Source organism: Octopus bimaculoides, chromosome 2 (assembly GCF_046866305.1).
Source record: "Octopus bimaculoides isolate indiv1 chromosome 2, ASM4686630v1, whole genome shotgun sequence".
NCBI lineage: Eukaryota > Metazoa > Mollusca > Cephalopoda > Octopoda > Octopodidae > Octopus > Octopus bimaculoides.
This window is the reverse complement of record NC_142929.1, coordinates 33,936,789-33,959,288: the sequence shown is the minus strand read 5'-3', so window position 1 is coordinate 33,959,288 and position 22,500 is coordinate 33,936,789. Positions and strand designations below refer to the sequence as shown.

The 22,500-nt window shown below is 34.6% G+C and overlaps 1 protein-coding gene across 50 annotated transcripts in view; it reads left to right on the top strand.

Annotated features, from left to right (window-relative positions):
• The window catches only part of LOC106868006 (uncharacterized), a 553,573-nt gene that overhangs the window by 191,073 nt on the left and 340,000 nt on the right, over positions 1-22,500 (top strand). For all 50 annotated transcript variants that reach the window (XM_089342694.1, XM_089342659.1, XM_052976095.2 and 47 more), the window contains 2 exons: positions 4,912-4,955; positions 15,707-15,851. In XM_089342694.1, the coding sequence (XP_089198820.1) occupies positions 4,912-4,955; positions 15,707-15,851 (189 nt within the window). The remainder of the gene's footprint in view (positions 1-4,911; positions 4,956-15,706; positions 15,852-22,500) is intronic.

Sequence of the window (22,500 nt, the reverse complement as noted above, 5' to 3'; positions counted from 1 at the left end):
GTGTGTGTATGCATATGTGTCAGTATAAGTGTATGCGAGATTGTGTATCATGCAATAGTTGTGAGTGATGCTGTCGTGAAAGCATTGTCATTGCCAATATTCTGTGTAAACATTTCTGGCCAAGGGAAAATATTACCTTCCTTGGGAAACAGTTGGGTGTTGGAGACAGGAAGAGCATCTGACTTTAAAAAATCTGCCACAATAAACTCTGTCCTACTCATGGAAAAGTGCATGTTAAAACAATAATAATGTTAGTATGTGTACATATGTAAGTATATGTTTGAATAGATGAATGTATCTGTAGGTATGTGTGTGTGTATATATTTTTTTGTATGTGTACATCATTGTCATCATCATCATTGACGTCATGATCATCATCGTCATCATCATCACCGTTATCTTCAACATCATCATTCAACATCTATGTCCCATATTTGACATATATTTGTGTGTTTTTGTGTGTGTGCATTGTAAGAATGTGTAGACAATATACAGTGTTTATATGCACATACACACACTAACAGTGTACATGTGCATACATGTAGATATTGTCTGAATTTCTGAGACGAGGAATTATCATTACTTCTCTGATATATTTAGACTTAGTATCATCATCTTGGTTATTACAGTCACGGAGTTTCAGTTGTTCTATTCTCTGGCATTCTTCAGTTTGCCTGATGCATTTGGTAACATTTTTGGAATTTGAAACTGCACCCTTTACTAAAGCTTATTGCAATAGATAATTCACATTCCATTGTCCATCCTAGGAATATTTTCCTAATTATTACTCCCCTGCTTGTTCTCACATTCTGCTTGAACCAATGTGTGTGGGTTTTATATACACACACACATGCATGTGCTCATTATTTTGAATAAACCAGTCTCTTGCTACACTGAATCTCACCTGTAGGTACATAGGATCTTCAGGCAAGATAGGACTTGACCAAAATATCTTAATCTCTGCAATGATGTTGAGTACTCTTTTAACAAACAGCTAACACTAAATATGTTTGTGTGTGTGTGTGTGTGTGTATATGTATATATCTCATGCAGACAAGTAAGTAACCCTAACCCTAACCCTTACACTCTCTGAGTGGTTGGCGTTAGGAAGGGCATCCAGCTGTAGAAACTCTGCCAAATCAGATTGGAGCCTGGTGTTGCCATCCGGTTTCACCAGTCCTCAGTCAAATTGTCCAACCCATGCTAGCATGGAAAGCGGACGTTAAACGATGATGATGATGATGTAGCCGTCTTACAAGTGTAAAATACTCCAATCTTTCTGTTGTTTTTACAGCTATATTATTATTTGAAATATTACTTTCTTGTCTGTATGATATGATACACATTTGATGCTTCCAAAAGCAAAAGGATACAAAAAACAAAATTTTGTTTACATATTGTTGCATATATATATATATATACACTCTCTGTCCCTTTTCTTTTTTTCTCGTTCCTCTCTAATTCTTTTATCCCTCTGCCTTTACCTCCCTCCTCTTTCTGACCGTTCTTTCTTGGTTCGTCTGCCATTCATGCAACATCTATATTCCTCCCATGCCTGTCATCTCTTATGTCCCTGCTGCAAGGCTTCACTTCCACACACGCCAGCTTAACCTAATTCGTCCTTAGTCGAAAGACACCTGTTGTTAATGTCATGTTATTTGTATTTGTGTGCCATTACTCTGTTTTTTATCCCCCCCCCCGTCCTTGTTTTCGGATACATTTGCTGCATTCTTCCAAGGAATCTAGTGCTCTTAGCTTAGTTTTCCCTTGGAGCTGGTCAGATTGGAGCAATCTCGAGTATAACCGGCCGAAATTGCAAAGATAATCTGGAACTCAACTGAGGAAAGAAAACTCCGAATGACCTGCCCTTGTTTTTTCTTGTCCCTTTTTTTGTATCATCTGTCTGGATGTTTTGTGTTCTTGTCCCATTTTTTGTATTCCTTTATATATATATATATATATATATATATATATATATATATATATATATATATATATATATGTATGTATGTATGTATATTGTGTAGGTAGTTAGGGTAAATAGGAAATTCTTTACGTGTTTAGCTAACTTGTAAGACTTTTTAATTCCTTTTAGCAAATGAAGCATGTAATAGTGAATGAATGATAGCAAAAACATTTCCTGTTTTGTTATTTATACACAAACACACACACACACACACACACACACACACTACTTGGACATAGGGTGTATGTCTATTACTATGTTGGTTAAAGCACATTCACCATTTGGGCTACCTGATGTCATCCACAGTAATGATACAATTTTCAGTGGATTACTGTCAAGAAATCTGCAGTATTTGTCGAGTTTATAATTTATAAAGGAAATGGAAGAATAAAGATTCGTACTAAATCCATTTTCTGTTTCCTTTATCAATTATATATATATATATATATATATATATATATATATATATATACACACTGAACTAAGGTCTGAATTCATGTCCACTAGCTTAACTATTGCACCTTGCACTAAATCAATGCTTATATACACTATTACATTGCTTCATATTACTGAATACAACAGGCCCTTGAAGATGGCCAGAGGATACAGCAGGTAAACTGTTGTGACTATAACAAGCAAAATCAGGCCCCTAATGTGAATGTATTGTTTGTTTGTTTGTTTGTTTGTTTGTATGTGTGTGTATGCAAGTGCATGCTTGTTTGTGTGTGTTTGGGCATCAGTTGTATTTGCCTAGCCTAGCAAGTGATTTGGACTAGGACCATGTGTTGAAACTGAAGTGATTATGTATGCATGTATTTATATCTGTTTATATCAATTTATGTCTGTCTATCTGTCTCCATCCATCCATCCATCCATCTATCAATCAATCACACTGTTGTTTTTTCCAATTAATGTTGATATTAACAAAATGTGATAAACAGCTTGTTTGTTTAGCTTGCAATAAAAATATCTTTTTATCATTGCTCATGCATTGTTCTTTTTTTTCCCCCTTTTTTTTTTAATTACTTTTTGTTTTCCAACTCTTTTTCATTTCAGATTAAGCATAGTTATTAAGCAGGTTATGTATTTATCGATAAAAGCAAAAGAAAAAAAAAAAAAACTTCTTAGAACTGAACAAAAAACTTCCTAGAACTGAACAAAATGTTGCTAATTGGCTTTTTGTGTCTTTTATTGTTCTTTTGTCATTGATTTGGATGGCTGGTCTGTGCATGCTATTTTCATTCAGTATTTTTATTATTGCAGTTTAACAATTTAAAGGCTTGTCTTCTTTGTTTTAAATTTAATAATGCCCATGAGGTTAATTCAAATTTGAATACTTAAAATTAGAATCTAGTACCAAATCATCAAATACCTCCCCCCTCTCCACTTAGCCGAGGAGGCATTTCCTTTTTCTTTTCTTCTGTCTTGCAAGTTACTTAGCAACCTTCACCAAGGCTAGTGGCATGATAAAAAGCATCCAGTACACCTTGTAAAGTGGTTGGTATTAGGAAAAGTATCCATTGAAAGTGTGCCAAAGCAGACCCTGGAGCACTACACAGCCCTGTGACTTGTTGGATCCTGTCAAATTGTCCAACCCATGCCAGCATGGAAAGCTGATGGTCAATGATGATGATGATGATGATGACACTGCATGCATGCATACTCACAACCTGTAAATAATCTTTGGAATCATCAGTGTAGTATATTTTTGGCGCAACATCAATTCCTGGAGCAGAAATACTTTTATTTCATTAACCCCCCCCCCCCCCCCCCCTCCCAACTTTCCTCTTCTACCATAACTCTGCCAGCTTGTAATTTCTCATTAGTAAGTCAATTTGTTACTACTGTTATAAACATTCTCTTAAATCAGTGTCTCAGGTAGGAATTTTCTTCTCAGAAAACATCCAAACGGAAGCTTTCCAAATAAGTGTCATTGCTAATATCACTAATGATAAAACAAAATATTAATTAGTGATTTAATATTGGCTTCAAATTTTGGCACTAGGCCAGTAATTTTGGGGGAGGGGTTAAGTCATTTGTGTTGACACCAGTGTTCAAATAGTTCTTATTTTATTGACCTTAAAAGGATGAAAGCAAAGTCAATCTCAGCAGAATTTGAACTCAGAACATAAAGATGGATGAAGTTCCGCTAAGCATTTTGCCTGGCATGCTAATTCTTCTGCCAAGTTCACCACCTTAACTAGCAATTTAATATTGATGTCCAATTTTGGCAAAAGGCCAGCAATTTTGCGAGTTGGGTTTAAGTCGATTACATCGACCCCTGTGCTTAACTGGTACTTACTTTATCAACCCCAAAAGGATGAAAGGCAAAGTCAACCTCGATGGATATTTTCAACTCAGAACGTAAAGATGGACAATTGTTAAGCATTTTGCCCAACATGATAACAATTCTACCAGCTTGCAGCCTTAATTAAAGATTTACTGTTAGGAATATTATTTCATTGAGTCCAGTGGTCCTCAAATTGATAAATACCAATTATTCCCCCACTTCAATTGTTATTGACATCCATCCCCTTTGCATCCATGTATAATTCTCTGTCTTCGCCATGATGTTTGACAAGTTTAGAACATTTAGGTAAAAAAAAAAACATTCAATTTTTTTAAACCTTGCAAGTTTTTATCTTCTTTTTACAATTCTCACAGACCCTCCCACATAAATAATACATAGTTTAGTTGATTGTATACACATATGATGTCAGTGTACATAACTTTCATTCAAATTTGAATCATCATTATGTTTTTATTGTTTTTGGGTGTGTCTATCTTATAAAAAGCTTTGTTGCTTCATTATTGCTTTTTTTTTCTGTGTATGCTTTCTATTTGTATTGGTGGAAAATTGTGATTTTTTCTTCTTTTTTTTTTTGTCATATACATGTGTTTTTGAACAATGATACATTCTTTATTTATTTCTCATTTTATTTCAGAGGGTTGTTGTATGGTGTTTTCGCCCCAAGAATCTCCTGTTTATGTAAGTGAAAATCAAGTTTATAATGCATATATACTTCTGTATATTTACATATATTTAAAAGTTAAAAAAAAAAACTTGATACAGTCATAATATTTGAAAGATTTTCTTAAAAATTATTAGCTCTTTAAAAAAAAAAATAAAGATAAAAAAATAATGGCACAAACCTTTTGGAATGTACTTTTTGCATTGAGTGTAATCACCTTGATTATTTTAACCCTTTCGTTACTGTATTTATTTTGAGATGCTCTGTGTTTCTTTCAATTACTTTAAATATAACAAAGAATTTAGTAAAATAACTTAGTTATCATTCAGCTAGTGTTAGGAACATAAATTGTGACTAAGGTTTGGTGGAAGATTTTAATTCAAAACTTTTGAAAACAGGACATTTGTACTCAGAACCAGAGCTGGTTTCAGCCGGATTGGTAATGAAAGGGTTAAACACACGTTATGGGGAAATCTATATAGAGGAGATTGCTTTTAGTAATGGTATACATACACACACACTCTTTTATTGTGAAGTATTTAACAACACAAAAATTACATGATTATTATAAGAAGTAAAATTGTTACAAGTGAATTTATGAAGTTTGCTAGTTAGACTGACTTCTCCGAATTTTCTAATGATGCCCGTTATCATAAATTTGCTTTTTTTGCTGATTTATTGCCAAATGTACAAATAGAGACAATTGTTCTAGTTGTATTTTCTCCATATTTTACCTTGCTAAATGCCATAAAGTAGTAACACCAAATGGCTGTCCAGAAGTTGTACTTTTATTTAGCTAAAACTGTGCCTTTACACTACTTAGAAGAAAATATTTCCTAAGACAAACTAAGAAACGTGAATTTTTGTAAGAGAGTCATCAAAGAATGCATGACCATTGAGTACTCTGTTCTTTCTGAAATGTATTATTGAATTTTTAGTGTCTTTTTTCTAAGAAAATCTTCAGCTTCTTTCAGTGTCCGTCTATCAAATCTTCTCACATGGCTTTGGTCAGACTGGAGCTTTAGTAGAGGATACATGCCCAAGGTGCCACACAGTGAGGCTGAACCCAGAACTGTGTAATTGGGAAGCAAACTTCTTGCCACACAGCCATGACTGCACCCTGAAAGTATGGTATATTTAGGACTATTCTATCCTGGATGCTTACGCCTTCCTCTTTAAAGTCAACTGACCATGTTTTAAAGGAGATCTGAATGCTATTTTTAAGAGGTTGAGTGTTCACATAGAAACCCTGTTTTGGTTTGGCAGCTTACTGTGAGGCAAGCTTACAACCTTTTTAAGCCTACTTAGACTTCTGAAATTATTTGACTTACAGAAGTTGCTGTTGTTAGTCATTGGTCAAATTGATAGTTTGAATTGTAAGTTTTGTTAGTAACCTTTTTAGTACCAACTCACCTGAGACTACTCCTAGTTCTATATTACAAACTTTCTGTCTAATGTGATGTCTATATTACAAACTTTCTGTCTAATTAAAAATCTTTCACCAAAATTTTGTGTTAATTTATGTTTCTAACACCAGTTTAATAATGACAAAGTTATTTTACTAGATTCTTCATTGTTTTCCAAATTAATTGAAACAAGGTTATTGTATTGCAACAAAACAAGGGTGAAAAGAGAGTGTAGGTGGAAAAAAAAGCACCAGAAAGTTCAAGTCTGGGAATTTTGGTTGGCAGAACTGTTTAGTATCTGTTGTATGGAATAAGACAATTCTTTTTTCTTCAGTTTTGTCTTTTCTGTAAAGTGTATTCCACAATATAAGAGATATAGTATACTCAAAACTGGCCACTTCTTTTCCATTGTAAGGTCAACTGTTTCATTAAATATTACATTGCATTTCATTAAATATTACATTAAATATTACATACTTGTGAAATGTATGGCCTTTATGAAGCTCTCTCAATATAAGACTTATACATGTCCATGTGTACCCCCAAATACATACACACACATGCATAAGATATAAATACACACAGATGCTCATATTCATCCAAATATCTACTTATAGATGCACTCACATATGCAGCTATACATTAATTTTTGTGATTCAAAACAGTGGACAGTGGTATATTTAGGTCTCCTCAAAGTATGTGTTTTCAAAATTTATCTTTTTAGCATAATTATGCTGACTTAAAAAGTATATATATATATATATTTGAGAGTTCAGATGAACTTTGAAGAATAATGAACAGCAAATGTTGTAATAATCAGGGAGAGCAATTCTCAATGTTTTCTCAGTTGCTGTTTAGAATGTTTGTATCTCATGATTAAACATGTGAGAAATACTGTGTTGTGTGACACAATTTTAAGCCCTCTTTAAATGACTACAATGATTTATGTATAAGAATGTGCTTTTAGTTGAAAGGCCATTATGAGACATGGAATTATAATTATTGCCAAGGAAAACACATGGAAAGTAATGTAGAAAATTGGCCGTTGCTATTACTTTAACCCTTTTGTTACTGTATTTATTTTGAGATGCTTTGTGTTTCTTTCAATTAATTCTAAATATAACAAAGAATTTAGTAAAATAAGTTATCATTAAGCTAGTGTACGAACATAAATTGTGACTAAGGTTTGGTGGAAGATTTTAATTTGAAAATTATGAAAACAAGACATTTGTACTACAGAGCCAGAGGTTTCAGCCAGGTTGGTATTGAAAGAGTTAAAAGTGCTTGATATTAGAGCAATTGAGGCCTTATTTAAAAAATGAGGCATGTTGTATGTTACACAGTAAATACTTACTAATGTATGTTGGTTGAAAGTTTTGGCACAAGACCAGTAATTTTGGGAGAGGAATAAATTGATTACATTGATCTCAAAGCTCAGCTGGTGCTTATTTTGTTGACCCTAAAAAGATGACAGGCAAAGTTGACCTTGGTGGAATTTGAACTCAGAACGTAAAGGAGAAAATGGCACTAGGCATTTTTGCCTGGTATGCTCATGGTTCTGCCAGCTTGTTGCCTTCATTTATTGATTTATATTAGCCCTTTTGAGATAGAGCTTCGTTTGGAGTTTCAGTGCCAAGAAGGTGCAGCCCATTTCACAAGCCCTACAGAGGGCATGCACTTGTTTTTCAAAAAAAAAAATAAAAATAAAAAAATAATAATACTATATATATTCTTGTAGGAAATTGAATGAACTAATACAATCTTCTTTGTCACTTGACTTTTTGACCAATAGACCAGCCCTGTCATCTCCTAAGGGTTAAATAAATGACAATGGAACAGGAATTACATAATCAACTTCATTAGCTTACAGCTGTTTCTGCTATAAGATGCAGTGAGCTCTGAGCTTTCTCGATGCTTCTAACATTTTGGAAGCTATAAAGTGATACACAAGCACTCAGCTTTGAGTGCACCTGATCTTTTAGCAAAACAGTTGTAAACTAATGCAGTTGTTCATATAATTCCTGTTCCCTTGTCATTCTTTTAATTTCATATTACACTTTGTACTTGCCTTACTCTAAAGCATATGTTTATTGAATTCTAACAGCAGGTTATTAGTTGTCATCATCTCTGTTGTCATTGTCACCGTTGTCGTCTCCTCTAATGTCTGTTCTCCCTGCTGGCATAGGTTGGCCAGTTTGACTAGAACTGGAGAGCTTCCCAGGCTCCATTTCATTTGTTTTGGCATGGTTTCTGTGGCTGGATGCCCTTCCTAATGCCGATCACTTTACAAAATGTACTGAGTGTTTTTAACATTACACTGGCATTCCTCTGTGATTCATTCAATAATGCACTATCACCTGATGAAATGAATCAGTGATGATGATCAATTGGATGCCCATGGATAATACGGACTATACTGTACTAATCCCAAGAATACTGACTCTGATGTCAAAATTATATGATTTGTAGAAATGTGCATAGTGATGTACCAAATCTTCTCACAAGCTTTTGATTATAGAAGTAGAAGACACTTGTCCCTGCCATGAGGTTGGACTGAACTTGGAACCATGTGGTTGGGAAGTAAGTTTCTTATCACTCAGCCACACCTATATAGATATACATATATAGTGTAAAATTAATTGTTTTGTGATGTTGTTTGTGAAAAACATTATATGAGCGTCGGCTGAAGAATTCATAAGCTGATAAGATACTCTCATGGAATATGACCAAATGACTTATTTTTCAACATAATACCCTTTGCGATTCACACACTGCTTCCATCACTATTGCAGTGCTTGTATCCCATTAGTGAAAAAGTTTTTATCTTGTTGATCAAATATGAGGCAATCATTACTGCAATACTGGTTCCCAGCCAAGTCTTTTTTTTTTTTTTCATGTTGAGGAATAGATGATAGTCAGATAGGACCAAATCAGGAGAATATGGAGGGGGATCAACCAGTTCAAAACCACAGTCATGCACAGCAGCCATTGAAAGCAAGGTCTTGTATGCTGGAGCATTGTCCTGATGAAACAAGACGCCTTTTGTCAATTTTCCTGGGTGTTTGGTTTTGATAGTCTTTAGTAACTGGCTCAACAAGTTGGCATAGTACTCTCCATTGAGGATGTGACCTTTTTGAAGATGCTAAATTTTGTCCATTTTCAAGAGAAGTCAATACTAGTTACTTTTGAAGTATTCTTTGAGCAATCAGGTGTCAGTTTATCTGGAAAGAAAAAAATGCAGTTATTAATAAGAGTTGAAATGCATGCAATATTTTGCATTTCTTGCATTACCCCTTCATACTCATCCTATGAACTTTTCAATTCACCCTTGTGAAAATGGAATTTGAAAGAGTTATTTTACATAGGAGTTGATGTGTTTCTCTCTGCACGCATGTTAAAATGTTGGTTCAAAGTGTTGATATCTCCATGTGCATTTAGAAATAGTTCATGAGTATATGTGATGTTCTTATGAATTATACTGATCTGTGTTTGAACTTGCATAACCTATAACATAGCTATATATTATCCAAGTTTAACAGTGCTTTAGGAAGAAGAATTTATATCTCTAATGGTTAGTAAAAGATGTTGACATTTTAAATAAATGAAGCTCTGAAATTGAAGTTACAAAAAAAAAAAATGTCTATGTAGCTGGTAAACACATGATGAATCCAATGATTAGATGTATATCATCATTGCTTTAACATCTGTTTTCTATGTAAACATGGGTTGGATAGAGCTGACACATAAATCATAGTTACTCATTCTATTCTTTTGTCACTTCGTTTATGAGGCCCTAATGACTGTAAACTGGTAGTGAATTATCTGAATTGATGTTTCTTTAGTCTATTTTACAAAATCACTATGCATGAAATATTATAGAGTTGTATCAATTGTTCTGATATACATTGAAAAATTTGGTGTAATAATTGTTTATTTCAGACCATTTTAATATTTGATTGTTATTGCAAATAAAATATAAAAATAAATACAACATAATAAGGTCATGCAAAAATCTAGTTTGCATAATGCCATTTGGTTATTTAACTGTTATTCTTCTGTATTGATATATTTCACATGACAAATTTAACTGAATCTCTCATCTCAAATTACATAATGTTCACACGTGTGTGTGCATGCATGTCCACACAGACACAAACACACTGGCCCTGTAATACAACAGATATGTGCTAGGTGTCACTGAATGGTTGAACAGCATTTGCTGTAGCTACATAGTTCAATTCTGCAGACAACAAAAAGTATAATCTATAGACAGAATGCTGGTTCTGTTTTTGCATGTGCTCTTCCCCAGTCATGTTGCATAACATTTCCCCCCCATTTAATTTGAGGATTTTGTGGAAACTCTCCCCATCTCTGTTTTACATGGTACATGCCAGCAATATCCCATATTTTTGGTTGAATTTACACTGATTTCATGGTAGCATGAAATTGACAATACTGATAGTATGGTTATTACAGAGAGACATTTGACCCTTTTCTCACTCATAGTTGAAGTCACTGCACTTGGGAAAAGTACATGCTGTCTCAGTTGCTTTCATTGAAAAGTTCACAAAGATCTGGTCAACTATTCTCATACACGTAACAGATATTGTAACTGCATTTGTGCTTCTGTTAATTCCTTTGTCATTATATCTCTACTCACTGTATGTAATATTGTCAATTCCAAAATAACATTTGTCATTTGAGACAGGGGGAGATAGATAAGTCACTGATGTCCATTTTCTGTGGTCAGCAATCTTTCCGCATGTGATTAAATTCCATTTCTATGTCCTGTAAAAATGTTATAGCTAGTTTTAATTGTGCCTTGATATACCTGAATACTAATAGAGGTGAACAATGGTAAAATTGAGTGATAGAGGAGTGTGTCAAGTACAAACCGCTGCAATGATACAAATGTGAATTTATAATCTGGGTAGGGAAGCTCTAGGTTTCAAAGCAGTTGTCTGTAAATATTCTCTTTCTTTGTGAAAAAATGCTCACATTTGCAGGACAGCAAAGTTTTTCTATTCTGTTGCAAACAACTATATCAGGTTTGATGCATTTGCACTTGGCAGAAGTTTTGATGAGTGTTCTACCAATATTTCTTGCTTTGATATGTATGTTTTCAATAACAGGATTATTCTCTATATTTATCCCAGTTTGGTTTTTCCTATCCATAACATTGTATATTGTTTTAACAACATAATTTAATGAGAGGTTGTACATTGATGACATTTTTGGGAAGCTCCTGATCACATGTAATATCTCCCACAGAATCCTAACAAAATCAACACTTTTGGCTGCATCTTGGGGGTTTAAAGCTTTCATAGATCTTTATGTACATTGGGTATTTAGTAACTATCTCCTTCTCTTGAATTTCATGAGTATAATTTTTAAAAATGTGACATAACATAGGGGTTGTGAATCCAAGATAGGTTACACTTCATGTTAATGTTGGCTGGCTGGAATGCAGTACACTTTCTTGTAGAAGTCTAGTTTCTTATTGAAACCAGGCTGAGACTGTGGCTACTGTCAATCAGTATCAATGATAATTGAAGGAAATTCAATCAACAGTTGAGTGAGCCAGCCATTTGATATGACTAAAAAAGGTACGATGAAGTCTGGTTGGAGAGGTGATGTGAGGTAGGTACCTGTTTGGCAAGTTGGACTTGCATGACTCCACAATTTGATTGATGGTGAGAATCCAGAAATGGACTTAAGATAGAATAAGTCAGTTGATCTAGTAGGCAGGATCTCACATCAGTAAAGTGGAAGGTGGGGGTTGGATGGAGTGCAACTGTACAGTAGTTGAGAGGTAGGCTCCAAAACAGTGTGCATTGTCTCCTGATGGCTCCTGGAATCTCGTAAGCAGAGTTTTTGACTGGCAGCTCTTGCAATAACCAAGCCATTTCCAAATCTCTAAGCTTTAGGGAAACATTCATGCATTACCATTATTTGCCAAATGAGAAGTGCTTTCCTTCAAAGCTTTTGTTGGGTTACTCTAGTCCAGCAATTCTGGAAGGTATTTGGATATCAGTACTTTTTGAGGCATTCACTACTTGTTTATAGATGTTGTTTCTTTTACTTTTGAGCACTTAGTTAATATATTTTTGCTACCATTGTTTTGCAGACTTTAGCTGAACAATACCATACTACATGCAAAGCTGCCTACATTGATTTTAAGCTTCTTTCCTTCTCTTTTCGTCTATGAGAGAGCTTATCAGTGCTCCTGTTTTCATGGAAACTTGCAGATGATATCAGTATCTTTCAGGTTTTAATATTTGCGGAGCAGACTTCTGCTATGCAGTAGTTGAGTTTCCCTAATACTGGTATTAAACATGGCAAGTGTATTGTTTTGTGTTGGCAAGCATACACAAGACAATATCTCATAAGGGTTTAGTTGAACAGAAGCAGACTGAAATAAGTAAAAGATGTAGATTGTGTGTGTGTGTGTGTGTGTGTGTGTGTGTGTGTGTGTGTGTGTGTGTGTGTGTGTGCATACATGCATGCATGTGGAAGATGATGGAGCTATTTATTCATAGCTGAATGCCTGTAACCTACAAATTTTACGAGTGCTACATCACTTTCTTTGACTAATTTATAAAAATAATTTATGTGTGTACTGCTGCTTTTGTTTTCACAGCTAATTAGGTCTAAGATGTTAAAATAAGTTATTACATGTAGATAACAGCTTTGTTACATCATTATTTTCAGAAATGTATAGCAGGACTATACATATAGAATATGATGTTGTGCATGTTTAGCCCCAGGTCGGTCCTGAATGAACAAATCTGGGATGAAAGACATTTCATCCGTGACAAACCCATCTCCTCACAGGCATTGCATATCAAGAACCACAATATTAGTCCTTTCAAGACAGTGAGATGTGATTTGAGGGACATTTGCCTACTATTTCTTGCATGTCAAGCAACCATATAAAGGTTCCTTTGTTGATTTATGATATATTACTCCAGGTCATTGGTGACATTATTAATGTTCTAGCGTTTTTAGATCTTCCTCTCAGTGAGCTTAATGGTGATTAAAGGTGATTATTTTTCCATTGAAATGACACCTAGCATCTTATTTATATCTAGGTTATCCACGTCCTGGCATACATTCATATTGTTGATGTTTAACTCGAATCCAGCTTTCATTGAACAGACCTGTAATCAAAAGCACTCCAAGGTGTAACCATCCGACTTCATTTACATACATTACATAGAGCTACATCATTATCTAACATGAGATCCCTTTCCTATAATCACATGGTGTGATTTGAGTGAGATCTGGCTACTATTTCTAGCATGTTGAGTAACCTTGCTGTGGCCTCCTTATTAATCTGGCATAAATTGTTGTCTATACTAGTCATTAGGGTTGCCATCTTTTGTATCCATTTTTATTCATTAGCTTAGCTTTAGGTTTTATCTGTTGAAAATTCAGTCTAATTACTTTTAAGATCTTCAGTATTGCTTCATTGTTTAACTTTCTTGTCACTGTGTTTCATAATTATATAGATCAATTAAAATTTTATTTCTATTTGATGATGAGGGGTAAAACAGGAATGATCTGTATTTTCTGTGATATTGCTTTTTGTTAGTACTAATACACTTCTTTTGAACATGTCGCTTATTTGCCCTTATTCTTTTACTTGTTTTAGCCATTAGTCTGAAACAAGGGTACCACCTTGTAAAGTTTTTAGATGAAGGAATAAACTCCAGTACTTATTATTTTTTTTTAAAGCCTGGTATTATTCTATTGATCTCTTTTTACTGAACTGCTAAGTTATGGAATGTAAACACACCAATGCTGGTTGTCAAGTGGTGGTGGGAGACAAACACATAGACAAAGAAACTCACACACATCATCATCATTTAATGTGCACCTTCCATGCTGGCACGAGTTGGATAGTTTGACAGGAGCTGGCCAGACAGGAGCCTGCACTAGACTTCTGTGTCTGTTTTGGCAGGGTTTTTATGGCTGGATGCCCTTCCTAACACCCACCACCCAGCAGAGTGGACTGAGTGCTTTTTTGTGGCACAAGCACAGGCAAGATCAGTTTTGACAGGGTTTTTACAGTTAGATGCCCTTCCAAATGCCAACTATTTTACAGTGTGGACTGGATGTTTTTTAAGTGTCATCAGCATATATAATATACAATGAGCTTCTTTCAGTTTCTGTCTGCCAAATGCACTCACAAAGCTCTAGTACAGCAGAAAACACTTGCCCAAGGTGCCATGCAGTGGAACTGAACTCAGAACCATATGATTGGGAAGCAATCTTTTTCTAAGATGCAGAGGTAGTTATTCTCTATGGATATGCAAATTTAATGTCTATTCCTTCAGCTGGTCAATTGATATCTGCTTCTCACATGCAATTTCAGATCATCCTGGAAGAGATGTTAGATGAATGCAGCCCCATTTTTTCCCCCCTAATTAGTAACTTAAATTGTCTTTAATTTACTAATCAATCTAAAAGTGCTTACAAGTTCTATACAAAATTAAAACAAAAATCGCCACCACCACCACCACAACTACTTCTAAGCTTGTTATCATTGATTTGATTATTATAGACACTTAGGGCTTAGCATAGAAAAAGAGATTATGTTTGTTCATGTCACGTTTCTTAGGGCAATAGCTGGATGATTGAACCATTTAATCTTTGATTTGGGAGGTTACTGATTAACAGTCAGATAAAGAAATCTAGTTAGTATGTTAGTTCCAGAGGGATTTGTTTAAAAAATGTTTTGGCCAAGCATTTTAGTATTAAGTCTGGCAGAGTGAATTGTTGTAGAGGTGGATAGTTTAATAATCATGTATGTTTAGGTGGAACTAACAGAAATTTAGCTAGTCTAGAAGAGTAAATGCATTTTAATAGTGTTGGATAGCAGATGGTGGTTGTATTAAGTTGTTTATATGATGAAAAGCTTTTTCTTATCTCTAGTCTAGGGAAATGTCTAATATATGAGTCAATGTCCTGGTTTCACCATTCCTTTTATACAAGAAATATATCATTGAAAGGAAATGTATACTTTTTAGAGTATTAGTAGCTATTCAGCTATTTATGAAAAAAAAAAAGACTGTTTATTTGCAAAAGCTGCAAGCAAATCTTGAGGTAACTTACTGTTGGTAATATATGTGTTGGAGAGATCTTCAATGACATATGTTGCTTTTGAGTAGTCTGGCAGGAAACTTCCATTTCAGTATGTGAGAAACAGCTGAAGCCCATTGGTAGATAACTTCATTAACTTTGGTGTGTTTTATGCTAATTCAGCAAGACTTACTGGTGCTTTTCTTTATTGCTTTTTCCTTTCAGTTAATTACATTTGGAAAATCAAATCTGAAATATCAAATTTATATTTTGAACAGGGAGGAGATGAATTGGTTGTAACTGTAGACAATTTGAATTTGCCCGCTGAAGCTGAATTCTTCATCTTGTATACTGGTTCAAATGAGCGGCGTGTTACAAGAGCTCAGAGGATCAACAATTTAACATTTCAAGCAAATATTCCTGGTAAGTGATGGAAGAAATGCATTATAGAATGTGTAATATATGGCATTAATTATCAATAATGAAATGTTTGTATTTATTTTTGTTTTAATTGAATGTTTAATTATCCCGAACCCAAATCTGTTTTTATTTTTTGTTTTATTTTGGATCCACAAATGTTTAAGATGCTTCAAAGAAGTATTGATCGGAGAAGTAGCAAGAAAAACAACTAGATGTACACGGTGTGTAAGATATTTGAGGACAGATTTACGCTTATAAAAGAAACAGATATATAATAACAGATAATAACTTAAATCACCAACTACAAGATCACTATTATTCTTTTGTTTTCCCTTTTGTGTCAGCTACCTAAGTTGTCCCTGCCCCTCAGAACTGGACTAGGTTTACTGCCCTAGAGGTGCCTCATCTTTTTTCCTTTTGTTTTCTGTTCCTCCATCTCTATTGTACACTTTCTGTCTGTCCTTCCTTCCGACAATGGCAGCTCTTTCTTTCTTTCCCCCCCCCTCTCTCTCATTTTTTTTCTCTTTACAAAAGTTCAAGCAGAATATAAATTCCACTAGGTTGAGAGGGCTTGCAAAGTTTATATGCACTTTATATATATATATATATATATATATATATATATATATATATATATATATGTGTGTGTATAAAGAAAGAAAAGGATAAAGTGACCAATGGCAAAGTAAGACTTTATCCATAAAATATAATTCTAACTTTGCCATTGGTCTCTTTATCTTTATCTTTCTTTATACATACACATGCTAATACATGACCTATGTTATATTCCCCACTCATGTTGCTACAAACGACAGGGGCAAAACTAGTCGGTATACAGCACTTATTCGGTATTACCTGTATCTTTAGGGTTTGGTTGACTCCAATACCCTTCATAACCTTTATATATATATATATATATATATATATATATATATATATATACACACACACACACACACACACACACACGCATACACACTTGTATGTCTGTATATATATATATATATATGCCATGATGAATCTAAGGTGTAGGTACAAGAATTGGTCAGACTTTGCATAAGGAGTAGACAACCACCGTTTCATATATATATATATATCCAAATGTGGCTGATGCCAGTACCCACTGACTGGCTCCTGTGCTGGTGGCATGGAAAAAACATTATCCCTACGTGATCGATGCCAGGCCTGCCTGACTGGCTCCTGTGTCGGTGGCACGTAAGAAGCACCCACTACACTCTCGGAGTGGTTGGCGTTAGGAAGGGCATCCAGCTGTAGAAACTCTGCCAGATCAGATTGGAGTCTGGTGCAGCCACTGGCTTTCCAGACCTCAGTCAAACTGTCGAACCCATGCCAGGATGGAATACAGATGGTAAACGATGTTGATGATGATGATAATGATATATATATATATATATGGGAGAATTTATGAAAAAAACAACAGACAAAGACAGGTGGTGTAAACAACAAATGGATGTATTAGTTTAACGACACACACACCAACTAAAATTCATTTAGAGAAAATTACATCTTTATTACAGATCTCACCTTGTAAAGCTGGTAACTGTTCCTATTGCATTAACATATATATATATATAAAATATCATTAAAATGAATATATTCAAATTATGATGTGTGCAAACAAAGAAAGTTTGTATTTTTTATGGGAGCATTGAGATGTATTGAAATATACAAAAATGGAAATAATTTATTCTTGAGAACAGGTGTTAAATGATGATAATGATGATATCTCTGAAAGTCATTGAGCTACAATCATTTACACTAGCTTTGTAGCTTTGAAGATATACAGAGTAAGAAATCTCTTACTTGAAAAAAAAAAAAAGAGTTAAGATTATTGACTGGAGGCATATCCTACTGTAAAACAATGCCTCAGTAATATAGTCATCTAACCTACACTTCCATTGTAAAACAGATGTAAAAATAAATATGACTATGTAATGTGTAGTATCACTATTTCATCATCATCATCATCATTTAATTTCTGTTCCATGTTGGATGTCCTGCCTAAAAACAGATCCTCATCAACTTGCAGGCTTAGCATGGAAAGTAAAGCACATCTTTAAAACAAATGCAATACAAATACATGATACTGGGCAGGGTTATGAGAGGGGTACTCCAGCTGGAGCAACATATACCCAAGTGAAAGAAAGAAGGAAGGAAGGAATGAATAAATGAATTGAATTAAATTATTGCATAATTCAGCAAGTATCTTATTAACTTGTAGTGCTGAATTCAAATCTACCTATTGTCCTGGAAAATGGTTTCTAATCATTTTGATTAATTTCACTTTTGCAACCCTGGTTTTCATCCAGGTCACGTTTGATAGTTGATGTGTAACAATCTATCTCATGTTGAATGTAAATGTACAAGAATTCACTGTTACAGAGCTATTTATTGATGAGATATTCTATGATAAGTCTAACACTAATAAATTACAATATATTTACTGTTTTTATATAATGTTTGTGTGGCTGTGTGGTAAGAAGTTTGCTTCCCAACTTCATGGTTCCAGGTTCAGTCCCACTGCTTGGCACCTTGGGCAAGTGTCTTCTATTATAACCTAGGGATAACCAAAACCTTGTGAGTAGATCTGGTAGACGGAAACTGAACGAAGCCTGTTGTGTGTGTGTGTGTATATATATATATGTGTGTGTGTGTGTGTGTATGTGTCTGTACCACATCACTGCTTAACAACTGGTGTGGGTGTGTTTATGTCCCTGTAACTTAGCAGTACGTCAAAAGAGACCGATAAAATAAATATCAAACTTTACAAGAAAATAATAAGTACTGGGTTGATAAGTCTGACTAAAATTCTTCAATGTGATGCCCCAGTATGGCTGCAGTCTAATGACTGAAACAAGTAAATGATGAAAGGAATTACAAACATTATATAATGTTCCTAATGTTTGCATATGTTTCTGAACATTATTTAACATTTTACAATCATTGTATAATGTTTACATAATATTTCTGTACATTATATAATGTTTTACAAAATTTATATAATATTTACATTATATATTATAATGTTATGTATACTGTATAAGAGTCCATTAAAAAAAACCCAGTTATAAATCTGAAAGCATAATAACATGCTTTTATTCTTGCATTGGTATTATTCTTGCCTGTCAGTTGTGGCCACACTAGAGCAGTACTGTGTTAGTTTACTATTAGAGGTAGTAGGAGGAAAGGGACATAATTTTACAGAATACCAGAGCTACTGTTTGATTTAAAAAATAGCAGTACAACTATTGTGTGTTGTTTGTTCTCAGTTTAATGAATACTGTCAGTAACCATGGCATTTCATAAGATTATCAGAAAGCAATAAATAGTAGATTGCTATTTCATAGTAGATGCTGGTGAGAGTAAAAATTTGGGATGTGATATTGTAATTGGTAATAAAATCTTATACAGAAGCCTTATAATTTATATTTCTCAATTAAATATGGATCAGGTTGTTGTAGTTAATAGTACAATTGTCTGGAATTTCTTTTGTTAGATTCTAATTAAAAACATGATGTTACTGTTTGTTTTAAGCAAGCAGTTTTGTAATTTACTGTCTGTAGCTGAACTGTGTAATCTTTGCAGAAAACACGTTTTTGACCTCTAATTGAAAGTAGCAATTGCTTTTTCTTTGTTGTCTTAATATAGGGGACGGATATAGATTATAATAATGTGGTTGGTACAGATTTATCATCTTTCATCATTTTCATTCAATGAAGTGTGGCCATGCTGGGGCTCTGCCTTAAAAGGTTTTAGTGAAATGAATTTATCTCAGTACTTACGGGTGTTTTTGTGTGCTTTTTTTTTGTGTTTTTTTTTTAAGCCTGGTCCTTATTCTATTGATTTCTAAAGCGGAACTACTAAGTTATAGAGATGTAAATGGATGTAAACACTGGTTGTCAGACAGTAGTGGGAAACACACACGTATATACACAATAAGTTTCTTTCAGTTTCTTATTTCTTTATTGCCCACAAGGGGCTAAACACAGAGGGGACAAACAAGGACAGACAAAGGGACTAAGTTGATTACATCGAACCCAGTGCATAACTGGTAGTTAATTTATCGACCCCGAAAGGATGAAAGGCAAAATCGACCTTGGCAGAATTTGAACTCAGAACGTAATGCCAGATGAAATACCACTAAGCAAGCATTTCTCCTGCTGTACTAACGTTTCTGCCAGCTCGCTGCCTTGTTTCTTTCAGTTTCTGCCTACCAAATTCACTGTCATGGCTTAGGTCAACAAAATGCTATAGTATAGCACCTTGCTCCACGTGCCACACTTTGACGACTGAGCCCAGAATCATGTGGTTGATAAGCAAGTGGAATTTATGGAATTTATGACTACATTCCCATTGACATTATATACATTTGACTTCTTTATATATAATCAACATGTTGCAATGTATTGCATTTCATATTCATGAATTCATATAGGCACAGGTGTGGCTGTGTGGTAAGAAGCTTGCTTCCTAACCACATGGTTCCAGGTTCAGTCTCACTGCGTGGCACCTTGGGCAAGTGTCTTCTATAGCCTCGGGCCGACCAAAGCCTTGTGAGTGGATTTGGTAGACAGAAACTGAAAGAAGCTCATCATCATATATATATATATATATATATATATATATATATATATATATATATATATATATATATATGCTTGACAACCTATGTTGGTGTGTTTACATCCCAGTAACTTAGCGGTTTGGCAAAAGAGACCAATAGAATAAGTATTAGGCTTACAAAGAATAAGTCTTGGGGGTCGATTTCTTGGACTAAAGGTGGTGCTCCAGCATGGCCGCAGTCAAATGACTGAAACAAATAAAAGAATACACAGATAGTAGTCTCAGTTTGTTTACATTGAGATATAAATATTGATATTTGGTCACTGTTAAACATTTTAAAGAAAGCAAGAAATATTCAATATTCATGTTTAAATATTTGTTACTAGGCAAAGAATTATAGTTACATGACATGAAATACAGTTAACATCTTTTTATCTCTATTGTCATAGCAGTGTCAACATTTAAATTGGTTGAAGAAGTGAAGTGGCAGAGTGCTAGTGTACCCAACAATGTAAATAAATGCTGTACACTGCCATACATGTTGGCAGTGTATATAAGACGTGCTTCTTTTAATTCTTAAATGTAACAAAAAATTGTTTTGCATCTAATGTGACTCTATTATAGATGAGAAGCTGAGTGTGGAATGTATAATAGAACTTATTTATTTTTTTCTACAACATATACTTGTAAAGTAGGGGTGCATCTTATGTAGTATTATTTTTTCTTTTTCTTTAGGGTTTAAATTGAAATCCCACTAAATGTGATTTTGACTTACTTGTCTTAATGGTTAATGAAGTTAATATGTAGAATGTATTGAAGTTGATTCCTTTTACTACATTCTCTCTCTTCTGTCATTTTCTGAGTTACATATAAAATTAATTTTAAGCAAAGGCATAGGTGTGTGGTTAAGAAGTTTGCTTCCCAACAATGTATGTGGTTTTGGCTTGAGCCTTACTGTGTGGCACCTTGGGCAAGTGTCTTCTACTACAGATGCCAAGCTAATCAAAGCCTAGTAAGTGTACTTGGTAGAGGGAAACTGAGAGATGTATAGTGTGTGTGAGTATGAATGTTTGTGTGTGTGTGTGTGTAATTATTTCCAGTGTAAAAACTAACACTTCCTTTTTGTCCTGTCAAAAAGTGATGGATGGTTTTTCCCTTCAACCTACGACCTCAGATGTGTCATTTAAGGTTCAAGTGGACAGGAGGTGACTACATAGGTAGGAATTTCTCCTGTGGTATGTCTGTCCTTCTAGCTGTCATGACCATTATAAATACAGCAATCCGTCAAAGGACGGCAGTGAGATAGCGACAGGTGAGACAGCCAGTTAAGCGGCCAACAGAAAACCACATATTCAGCATGAAGGACCCAACACAGTAGCAGTCGCAGTCGCAGTCACAGTACATAAACAGACACCACTGAATGACCGACCAATGCATGCACAGACACAAAATATGTCTGGTTCTACCCCATCGTATCGACACAGTATTTACCCAGTTAATTTCTTCTTTGCCAGCTCAAAGTAAGTTGGTAATGTCATGTAGTGAAATCTTTGGTGTGTACAACAAGTAAATGCAAGTGCCGTTTAAATAAATCATTCAAACTACAATCCGATGCTTTCCTATTGTTTTACTTTGATGTCATCCACTGTCCTATCTCATCTGCTACCTAAACATCTTTTGCTACATCTTTCCCACTACATTTGGTGACCTTGACAAAGAATGACAGCCTTCACATCACTGAGTCACAGCTGGAAAATTGCTACGATTAATCGTTACACAATGGCTTTATCAGAACACAACCCAGTGGTGAACACATCCATGGTTGACATGGCATTCCAGGTTGCGATTACGCTCAGGATTCCATCATTTTGGATGCATGACCCTGCATTATGGACGATGTGGTGAAATATGATGTTTAGTTGTTGAGCCTCATGGAGGCAATGACAAGTGACTGAGACTTTTTTTGCAATTTGCTGTGCTTGAGGAGATATGTCAAACTAAGCGAATTGTGATCATTGCCTGTGCCAGTGACACTTAAAAAAACACCCAGTACACTCTGTACAATGGT